At 37.8% G+C, this 12,135-nt stretch overlaps 1 protein-coding gene across 2 annotated transcripts in view; it reads left to right on the top strand.

The window, feature by feature from the left end:
• Window positions 1-12,135, top strand: part of lztfl1 (leucine zipper transcription factor-like 1) — a 65,284-nt gene that overhangs the window by 15,572 nt on the left and 37,577 nt on the right. For both annotated transcript variants that reach the window (XM_066687378.1, XM_066687369.1), the window contains exons 2-3: window positions 5,601-5,725; window positions 7,943-8,137. In XM_066687378.1, the coding sequence (XP_066543475.1) occupies window positions 5,601-5,725; window positions 7,943-8,137 (320 nt within the window). The remainder of the gene's footprint in view (window positions 1-5,600; window positions 5,726-7,942; window positions 8,138-12,135) is intronic.

Raw genomic sequence — 12,135 nt, 5'->3', positions numbered from 1 at the left:
AAGGGGGTGATTACTTATGCATTCAAGTATTTTCTGTTTTGTATTTGTAATTAAATTTGAATAATTTGCAGATTATATTTTTCACTGGACATTTTCTGTGTTGATCAGTGGCAAAATCTCCTGATTAAATCCATTCTGATTTCATGTTGTAACATAGTGGAAAAGTCCAAGGGGTGTGTTTAAGAGAGTCACTGAAATGGTATTAAATCTGGAAATTGAAAATTTAAAGGAAACGGATGAGTTTTACTGTTTCTTGAGGTATTTAAAAAACAAAAAATGTCTCCCAAGATTTTTTGTAAAAATAAATAGTATTCAAAATTATATACAGTATGGGCGTAGATATTCGTAAGGTTTGCACTATTACTACTATTATTTGCCATATTCAAAACCCTGATTTGCGTGGCGTAATCAATTCTGCGCCGTTCACCCTTTAATTGTATGCAAGGCACAAAATGGCAGGAGTGGCTGAAATTATGCATGATTCCTGCTATATTTGTAGCTGTGTGCTGCGCAAAAAACATGTTTGCGACATGCAAAATAACACATTGAAAAGCATGGAGCACTATTTCAGGAGACAGCTAGTGGACAGCGACATTCCAGACGTTTAAGTTATTTTATTAGTACATAATCTAACTTTAGTCTGTGCAAAAATGAACTACAGTATACATGCAAGCATACATACATACAGTTAGGTCCATTAAGATTTAGACAGTGACACAATAGTCATCAATTTGGCTCTGTATGCCACCACACCACCACCATTTGAAAGGAAACAGTCAAGATGTAGGAATTACACCCATTTTTATGTGTTCCCTCCAATTTCAGGGGCTCAAAAATAATTGGAAAAACTAACATAATCATGAATTAAATTGTGAGTTTCAATACTTGGTGGCAAAATCATTTGCAGTCAATGACTGCATGAAGTCTGGAACCCATAGACATCACTGGATGCTGGGTTTCTTCCCTGGTGATGCTCTGCCAGGCCTGTACTGCAGCTGTCTTGCTTGTTCTTGGGGCGTTTTGCCTTCAGTTTTGCCTTAGAAATCAAGACAAACCAATCTGAGAGATAGCAAAAACATTAGGTGTGGACAAATCAACTATTTGGTACATTCTTAAAAATAAATAATGCACTGGTGAGCTCAGGAACACTAAAAGGCCCGGAAGACCATGGAAAACAACTGTGGTGGATGACAGAAGAATTATTTCCATGGTGAAGAAAAACCCCTTCACAACAGTTGGCTAGATCAGGAACACCTTCCAGGAGGTAGGTGTATCTGTGTCAACAATCAAGAGAAGTCTTCACCAGAGTAAATACAGAGGGTTTACTACAAGATGTAAACAGGAAACAGGAAGACCAGATTAGAGTTTGCCAAAAAACATCTAAAGAACCCTGTACAGTTCTGGAACAACATCCTATGGACAGATGAGACATAGATCAACTTGTACCAGAATTATGGGAAGAGAAGAGTATGGAGAAGGGAAGGAACTGATCATGGTCCGAAGCATACCACCTCATCTGTGAAGCATGTTATGGCATGGGCATGTATGGCTGCCAAGGGAACTGGTTCCCTTGTATTTATTTATGATGTGACTGCTGACATAAGCAGCAGGATGAATTCTGAAGTGTTTAGGGCTATATTATCTGCTCAGATTTAGCCAAATGCTTAAAAACTGATTGGATGGAGCTTCACAGTGCAGATGAACAATGACCCGAAGCATACTGTGAAAGCAACCCATGAATGGAGTGGAATGTTTTGCAATGGCCAAGTCAATCACCTGTCCTGAATTCAATTTAGCATGTATTTCACTTGCTGCCAAAACTGAAGCAGAACAAGCAGGAACTTGAAACAGCTGCAGTACAGGCCTGGCAGATTTGCAACCAAGTATTGAAACTCACAATTTAATTAATGATTATGTTAGTTTGTCCAATTACTTTTGAGCCCCTAAAATTGGGGGGACCCATGTACAAATTGGTGTAATTCCTACACCGTTCACCCAATTTGGATGTAACTACCCTCAAATTAAAGATAAAAGTCTACACTTAAAACACATCTTGATTGTTTCGTTTCAAATTAATTGTGGTTGCATACAGAGCCAAAATGATGTCAATTGTGTCACTAACCTAACTGTAACTGGACTTAACTGTACATACATACACAGGAAACATAGTTAGTAGCATGCAGCATGTCTGTGGACAGTAACGCTGCACTGTACACTCAGCAACAGCAACCCTGACATACAGTAAGGGAAAAAAGTATTTGATCCCCTGCTGATTTTGTACGTTTGCCCACTGACAAAGAAATGATCAGTCTATAATTTTAATGGTAGGTGTATTTTAACAGTGAGAGACAGAATAACAACAAAGAAATCCAGAAAAAAACGCATTTCAAAAAAGTTATACGTTGATTTGCATGTTAATGAAGGAAATAAGTATTTGATCCCCTACCAATCAGCAAGATTTCTGGCTCCCAGGTGTCTTTTTTTACAGGTAACGAGCTGAGATTAGGAGCACTCTCTTAAAGGGAGTGCTCCTAATCTCAGCTCGTTACCTGTATAAAAGACACCTGTCCAAAGAAGCAATCAATCAATCAGATTCCAAACTGTCCACCATGGCCAAGACCAAAGAGCTGTCCAAGGATGTCAGGGACAAGATTGTAGACCTACACAAGGCTGGAATGGGCCACAAGACCATCGCCAAGCAGCTTGGTGAGAAGGTGACAACAGTTGGTGCGATTATTCGCAAATGGAAGAAACACAAAATAACTGTCAGTCTCCCTCGGTCTGGGGCTCCATGCAAGATCTCACCTCATGGAGTTTCAATGATCATGAGAACGGTGAGGAATCAGCCCAGAACTACATGGGAGGATCTTGTTAATGATCTCAAGGCAGCTGGGACCATAGTCACCAAGAAAACAATTGGTAACACACTATGCCGTGAAGGACTGAAATCCTGCAGCGCCCGCAAGGTCCCCCTGCTCAAGAAAGCACATGTACAGGCCCGTCTGAAGTTTGCCAATGAACATCTGAATGATTCAGAGGAGAACTGGGTGAAAGTGTTGTCATCAGATGAGACCAAAATCGAGCTCTTTGGCATCAACTCAACTCGCAGTGTTTGGAGGAGGAGGAATGCTGCCTATGACCCCAAGAACACCATCCCCACCGTCAAACATGGAGGTGGAAACATTATGCTTTGGGGGTGTTTTTCTGCTAAGGGGACAGGACAACTGCACCGCATCAAAGGGACGATGGACGGGGCCATGTACCGTCAAATCTTTGGTGAGAACCTCCTTCCCTCAGCCAGGGCATTGAAAATGGGTCGTGGATGGGTATTCCAGCATGACAATGACCCAAAACACACAGCCAAGGCAACAAAGGAGTGGCTCAAGAAGAAGCACATTAAGGTCCTGGAGTGGCCTAGCCAGTCTCCAGACCTTAATCCCATAGAAAATCTGTTGATGGAGCTGAAGGTTCGAGTTGCCAAATGTCAGCCTCGAAACCTTAATGACTTGGAGAGGATCTGCAAAGAGGAGTGGGACAAAATCCCTCCTGAGATGTGTGCAAACCTGGTGGCCAACTACAAGAAACGTCTGACCTCTGTTATTGCCAACAAGGGTTTTGCCAAGTACTAAGTCGAAGGGGTCAAATACTTATTTCCCTCATTAACATGCAAATCAATTTATAACTTTTTTGAAATGCGTCTTTTCTGGATTGTTTTGTTGTTATTCTGTCTCTCACTGTTAAAATACACCTACCATTAAAATGATAGACTGATCATTTCTTTGTCACTGGGCAAACATACAAAATCAGCAGGGGATCAAATACTTTTTTCCCCTCACTGTAGAAGATATGCTGCAGGGTGACCGACCTCACACAGACACAATTCACCCCCTCGTACGTTCTCCACATGAGCTAATGTAACCATGAGTGCATTCACTTATCGTAGAGCCATAGACCATAAACATATACATATATCGCACACACACACACACACACACACACACATTTGTTCTTATTTCTTCTTCTTATTTCCTAATTTATACATTTATTTGTGACTAATTCCAGTACAGTAGTTGAATCATATACAACTAATCAAGACAGTTGGTTGTAGTGGCTGTAGGCTACTAAAAACAGGTTTCATGCTTTAATACTAATCTGTGTTGGCACAGTGGTTAATGAACAGTGCTGGGAACCAGGCATTGTGGGTTTGAATTCTGAAGTGGGCCATAATTTATATATTTTTATAAATTATATATAATATAATATAATATATTTTTTATCCTGAAGTTAAACAAGAACAAATTATTATAAGGCGATGAATATGGCTTTTACACAGCTTCTCTTAATTAGAATTGTGTTTCAATAACACGGTTCAGGGAACGTTAACTCCTAGCAAATGTATGACAATGCAAGGACAATTAACTGATTGATATCCAGTTAGAGTGGATCATTAATCAAATTCATCTAAACTAAATGTAAGAAATCAAAATCAGTAACTAAATAATCCAAATATCCACTGAATTTGGACATCCAAATATGCACTGAATTTAATTAAGTAATAAACAGTTCACCCCTTTTGTGCACTGTAAGCACTGTATGTTCAAAAGATAAAAACAAGCTTACTTATGGAAATCAAAAAGGATATGGCGGCTACACACCTTTTTCAGACACATAGCAGCAGTAATGTACATAATAAGATTGTTTGAGTCTGTGATGACCTCCATACATACAGACAATTATGGGTATTGGGTAATATTTATTACTACTACAGCCACAATATTGTGTTTGTACTGCAATACTACACGTATGATCCTCGTTGTTTGCCCTGTCAGGATAATGGCATATATATGTACAAATAACAGAATGTGAAACATGGCACTCACCTCTGTCCAACACACTACCTTCATTAATCCATCTGCAGAGTCCTGTTCTTTTAATGCTGTGGCTTATTAACATATGGTAATGACTCGGTAATTGGAAACATGAGATGCAAATGTATTCCGGGCTGACATCAAACATGCGCATAGTGCAATCGAATTTGAATTGCTTGAAAGCCTTAATTAGACTGAATATACCAGTTTTTGCACGATGTTTGCACTGTGCATTCATCCAATAACTGTGCACGACTATTGAAACACTGGGAAAAACAGCGCAGGAGCGCTATATGCTATATGCCAGCGTCATGCAAAGATTTGCGCCATGTTTGAATATCTCTCCTTTTTTGGCCAAGTTGCCTATTTTTTGCACAGTACACATTTTGAAGTTTGAAATATAGGGTCCAATATGTTTTTTTGTAAACATGTTAATATTCTTAAGGCTCATAAGGTAGGATCCCATTGACTTCTCACTGCGGAACACAACTTCAAAAAGAAAGAAAGGAAAAAGAAACTTAATCAACACATCATTCTTTTGTTTATGCAGTTATTGACACAGCATTGCTTGCATGCATTTTCATTATCTTTCTGAATTTTGAAAATTATTAACCCCATTTGGCCTTTAAGAAAAAATTAAAAATCTTGCCACCTAGAGGGTAATTTTAAATGAAGCAATCGTTAAGAGACATGAAAAATTAAAATTTTGATTGTTTTTTCCCTTCTACACAGGCAGAACTGGGTTTTAATGAGCACCATCAAAATGAGGTCATCAATTACATGCGGTTTGCTCGCTCCAAGAGAGCCCTCAGACTGAAGACGATTGATTCATGCTTCCAGGACCTGAAAGACAGCAGGTGATGTTTCATGTCCTCTGGACATAGTGTGTTCATGTTTGAACTTAATAGCTATGTGAGGTCCCTCACATGCTCTTCTTCAATGTCCCAATAGACTATCCTAGAGTGACAACCTCAGCTATTCAATGAGTCTGTTCAAGACCTCAAGTTTAATTTTATTTTTACCTCTACTGTATCAGAACAGAATCACCTGATACTGATATTGCTGTCAGTGCACTCTAACAGCTGTAACAGTTGTAGTTTCTCATTGTTGGTCCTGTAGTTCCTGGCTCATAAATCATTTGAATTATCTTTTATTATCATGTACTATCTTGTATCTGTGTACATTTATTTTCTGTACTATCTTGTATCGTATTTAAATTTTCTTGATTATTTTTTTTTCTCTTCTAAAATACAAAACCACAAGTGAAATTAATGTAATACAAGGCTGCAATCATATGATAAATGGGCCACAAATGGCCCTTGTGCTGCGTATCCCTGATTTACATCAAAGAGTGTAATGTGGGCAAAAAAGTAGAACATTGTACATATATAGTTTTAGTTGCAGCTGCCTTTTTTCCCCTAATTTATGCTTGTTCTCAAAAGTTCATAACAAAATGATTCCAATTACTCCTTACTGTTAGAAGCTTTAGTATATATCATTATCATAATAGTACATACTTACTTAATCATGTAAGAATAAGATGAATACCTGATTTGTTGCTGCAAAGAATCAAAAGAACAGCTTTGCATTTTTTGTGCATATCACTCCAGGCTACAGTTGTTCACAACCAGATATGGGGTAGTAATATCAGTTTACATGGTAATATCAGTTGATAATTTAAATGTTTCTATTTTTGGTGACACATTAACACTCCAGTAAAACGAAAAACAGTTCAACAGTAAAAAGAATGCATAATCCTACATCTACCATTCTGTATAACCTATATGTTCTCCAGTGAATGAGACTTGCACTTTTCCTACCTTAATTAAATGGGATGATTTAATTAAGTATTAAATGGATCAATATATCTATGGTTATTGATGTACATTATAGAGAAAAAAACAACAACATATTTTTTAACTATAACTGGACTATAACTGTTAAGAATCAAATGCACCAATTTAGACATTGTTTATTAATATTGCATTAGCCTGTTATACAGCCTTTTACATGTTTTTTTAATTGTTGACTTTACAATGATTCTATCTAATACTTGTGAATTGGAAGAAAATGTTTATACTGGGCTGCAGATATTGCACTGTTCATTGGGTGCCACCTATAATTTTACTATATTCTCCCTTGCCATCTAGCCAAATCTGATGCACATAGAATAGGAATGTTGGCAAGTAGGGCTGCCACAGTACAGCAAAAAACATTCTGCTATTGAATCTCTCACCCCTGCCGCCAAACAAATATTCATGGGAGTACTATATATAGTGACATTTCCTCTGGGCCTAACAATCAAAATTGACAACTTGAAAGCTCAGAGATTCAAACTTGAATAGGCAAGACTTTCTTTCAATATAACATTTGTGTATTGAATGTCATTCAGCTGCTGCAAGTCTCAACAAAACAAACATACCTTCTTACAGTTACTTGTGTAGTTTTCACATCAGATTTGTAAGGATAAATTGAAAAATGCATTTTTACAAAATAATAATTTTTGAATTATTATTAGTAGTGGCATTAGTATTAGGATTACTGCTAGAACATTCAAAAAGGAATTTACATATTGTATAAAGAGTGACACAGAGCAGAAAAATCTATACAATTTAGAAATAAGCTGCATGACTATAGTGATTTTGAACCATGAGCATGTAGAACATGTAATCTCATCTTTAATTAATTTTAGTCCAAAGAAATTCAAAAACACGGTTTCAATCAAAAGCTTATAGGTCACATGAAACACATTTCAAATTAAAGAAGTAAATACAAACTTTTACATGTATTTCATGCTTAACACAGTTTAATTTACTATGGTTTCAGAAAAACAGGAGAATTATTAAGGATCAAATTCACTTAACATGGTCAAGTATTTTTAGCTAAATGATGTTACAATATTTGTTTATTATTAATTTATGTATTACATAAATACCCCACCCCACTCCCAACCCTAGAATAACTACTGGACCCCTCTGGTCCACCTTGTTTCAAATTGTCAGGAATTGCGCCTGTTTATAAAACCCATGCTCGGTGAAGTTAAAGTCAATTACTGTCAACTGCCTGTGTTTCAGGTTGGTGGAGGAAACATTCACGGTGGATGAAGTGTCAGAAATGCTGGATGGACTGCAGGTGGTGGTCCACAGCGAGGTAGAAACGGAGCTCATAAACACTGCCCACACCAATGTGCTACTCCTGAGGCAGCTCTTCTCACAGGCTGAAAAGTTTTACCTGAAACTGCAGACTGATGTTTCCGAGCTGGAGAACAGGTGGGTGGAATGTTTTTAATGGCTACTGACAGCTTATGGTTTTGCACGACACTGTTTGATAGTAATACACATTGAAATGAGAACTTTTGAGCAGTGGTGCACAAAAGTTTTATATGATGCCCCCCTTTCTTAACAAATATCTCTGAGAGACCCACCCCCCACCCTATTTTTCTAGGACATAACAAACATTATAACTTATATACAGTGCATCTGGAAAGTATTCACAGTGCTTCACTTTTTCCACATTTTGTTATGTTACAGCCTTATTCCAAAATGGATTAAATTCATTATTTTCCTCAAAATTCTACAAACAATACATGACAACGCGAAAGAAGTTTGTTTGAAATCTTTGCAAATTTATTAAAAATAAAATACAAAAAAAGCACATGTACATAAGTACTCACAGCCTTTGCTCAATACTTTGTTGAAGCAACTTTGGCACCAATTACAGCCTCAAGTCTTTTTGAGTATGATGCTACAAGCTTGGCACACCTATTTTTGGGCAGTTTCTCCCATTCTTCTTTGCAGGACCTCTCAAAGCTCCATCAGGTTGGATGGGGAACGTCGGTGCACAGCCATTTTCAGATCTCTCCAGAGATGTTCAATCGGGTTCAAGTCTGGGCCACTCAAGGACATTCAAGGACATTCACAGAGTTGTCCTGTAGCCACTCCTTTGTTATCTTGGCTGTGAGCTTAGGGTCATTGTCCTGTTGGAAGATGAACCTTTGCCGCAGTCGGAGGTCCAGAGCGCTCTGGATCAGGTTTTCATCAAGGATGTCTCTGTTCCTGCCGCTGAAAAACATCCCCACAGCATGATGCTGCCACCACCATGCTTCAACAGTAGGGATAGTATTGGCCAGGTGATGAGCGGTACCTGGTTTCCTCCAGACATGACGCTTGCCATTCAGGTCAAAGAGTTCAATCTTTGTTTCATCAGACCAGAGAATTTTGTTTCTCATGGATGAGAGTCTTTCAGGTGCCTTTTGGCAAACTCCAGGCGGGCTGTCATGTGCCTTTTACTGAGGAGTGGCTTCCGTCTGGCCACTCTACCATACAGGCCTGATTCCTTGGACTTCATGGCTTGGTTTGTGCTCTGACATGCACTGCTAACTGTGGGACCTTATATAGACAGGTGTGTGCCTTTCCAAATCATGTCCAATCAACTGAATTTACCACAGGTGGACTCAAATCAAGTTGTAGAAACATCTCAAGGATGATCAGTGGAAACAGGATGCACCTGAGCTCAATTTTGAGTGTCATGGCAAAGGCTGTGAATACTTACACATGTGCTTTTTTTGTTTTTTATTTTTAATAAATTTGCAAAGATTTCAAACAAACTTCTTTCATGTTGTCATTATGGAAAAATAATGAATTTAATCCATTTTGGAATAAGGCTGTAACATAACAAAATGTGGAAAAAGTGAAGCGCTGTGAATACTTTCCGAATGCATTGTGTGTGTATATATATATATATATATATATATATATATATATATATATATATATATATAAACAAAAAAAAGTTTCAATGCATATAATAACACAAACTGTTTTATTTTACTCACTCATTTCATGTGATGGATGATCTTGAATTTGCGATGTGAAAAGGTCTGTTATTGTCTGAATCATTGAAACAGCAAGTCAGACATCTCCCTCTACCTCCAGACAGGATCGCTGTTTTGTTTTGATAGCTGAAAGAGAGGAAAATGCTGATTCGCACAAATAAGTTGATATAAGCATTCACAAATAAGCATTCACCACTTCTTGTGACAGATCAGGGTACTCTTTGCCAACTGTCAGACAGAAGTCAGCAAGAGATTTTGAATTTAATTCCAACTGATGAGTTTTATCAATGGATAGCATTTCTTGAATTGCCATTGACAGACGAGATGCTATCCTGAAACATACCACAGTACAAGAAGCCATTTTTCATCCAGAAAGTGTGCTGTGAGTGTAGGGTTGTTGTCCAAAAGAAAAAAAGTAAAGTTTGTCTTTCAGCTAAACAGTGCGCTTCAGTATTTTCTCAGGACCACAATTTAATTTTTTTATCCCATTCATTACAAAGAATAGTCCTCTTACTTTTACAAAGTTCATAACACACAAACATCCTTGTTTGCTTTGGGCTGCAATTTCATTACAGCGAATGTATGATAGTGTGTGAATGTTATACCTGGAGCAACAGCATGCAAATTGGCCCTGAACCCCTTGCAGTCCCATCACTGCTAGCTCCAATACAATCAATCCAAGAAATATTGTTTGTTGTGAAAAACTCATGAACAAAAATACCATAGACACACAGAGGTCCTGCCTTCATGGAATTTATAAATCAATTTTGTGAGTAAACAACTCCGATGTCAGCATACTAGTCAAAGAGTATAAATACCCCGTCTTCAACACACACCCCCAGCATTAATTGTTTTGCATCATTCAAGCACCCTGCCACACACCTGCCAGCTCATCGCTCTCCTTTCTTCCGGACGATTGCTTACGTCAGTGGATTCTGTTGCCTTTCTCTTCCTGGAACCTGCATTTCTCCATCGCCTTCTTGCCTTGCCATAGCCCCCAATCCCAAACTTATCTCAGTCGTTCCTTGGCTTTCCTCTCCCCTGCTTTTCCTGTGTGTCTCTGCCTCCGGATCTATTTATGCTGCTAGCCCTACTCCTGGTCCTCTCCCCTGCCATCTGGTACTGGTCCCAGCTCCTTTCTCCCGTCCTCAGACCTCCGCTGCCTCCCTCCGGCTTCCACTTCCTAGGCTCCTGACGCTTGGGACTGGACTGTTGTTTGGCTGCCCCAGGTTTTTGCGTTTAGCATTCTGAGCCCACCGATCTCTACCGCTTTCCATGCAGGACCTCTGCGAAGCCAGCAGTATATACTTTCAAATGCAAGCGGGGAAACTTAAAATGAACTTGAGTAAAACCAAAGACACATGACATTAAGAATCAGGTTTGTAAAATATAGAGCTTGTCAAATCAGAATAAGGTTGTTTCTAATTGGTTCAAAATTAGAGAGAGCAGCCACCATGATACACCACTATGGTATGTAATTAAATCTTCAGATTTATATTGTTTGTATTGATTTCCGTTGTATTCCTTTTTGTTGTTAAAATCATGATTATTAAGGTGTACTTAATATGAAATAGATCTGTTTGGAGACAATTTGACAAGGTACCTTTCCTTTATTCATCTCCACTCACCACTAAGACAACATAAGAGAGATGTAGACATATGTTCTACATTGTCTGCCCTGTCTGCTTTTTTTTCATACTGTGTTCATACTAGTCCAGCAGAGCTATATCACTATAGGGAGGCCATAGGAGTCTAGCAATATCTGGACTATAGGGTCCAATCTTAATTTTATTACCTTAAATATTTAGCTCACCATTGTTAGTAATATTTGATTTTTATGTTATATGATTTAAAAAAAAACATTTGTCATAATATTTATTATTATTATTGAGAAATTTATATTCCTAATACTCTGGTTGTGTCTGTGCTAGAAGTCATTATGATCGTGTCTGTAGTTTTAGAAAGCAAGATTTGATACCCTACGAAATGGCAGCTGCATGTTTCCCATTCATAAATAGTTTAAAATTGCCTTCCAGATTACTTTTTGGAAAACAATTGAATCATATTAAAACATTAGCAAACAAGTTAAATCTATTTAATATTATATTGGTGGTTTTATATAAACCATTTGAAAAGCCTTACACTTTAATTTACAAGTGATATACCTATGAATATCTTATAGAATAAAATACAAAATGTTTTGCTAGTACAAATAGTTTGTTGATTAAGGTAAACAATTTTGAGACTTTAAAGAAAGTGCTCACTGGTGTGCACCTGAGGGTGAATATGAGTACAGGGTTCATTTTTAGGTTACCAACAGTAACTTATGGTGTGGCAAACATCTAATTGATCAAATGTACGCTGAAGTCTTGAACATCGTTTTACTTCAAAACGCTAAGTTCTTTTTTTTTTGTTTAAACCCACATCCTTTAC

This window comes from Amia ocellicauda, chromosome 2 (assembly GCF_036373705.1).
Source record: "Amia ocellicauda isolate fAmiCal2 chromosome 2, fAmiCal2.hap1, whole genome shotgun sequence".
In the NCBI taxonomy this organism is placed as follows: domain Eukaryota; kingdom Metazoa; phylum Chordata; class Actinopteri; order Amiiformes; family Amiidae; genus Amia; species Amia ocellicauda.
The sequence above is the reverse complement of the archived record's forward strand: the minus strand, read 5'-3'. Positions and strand labels throughout refer to the sequence as shown.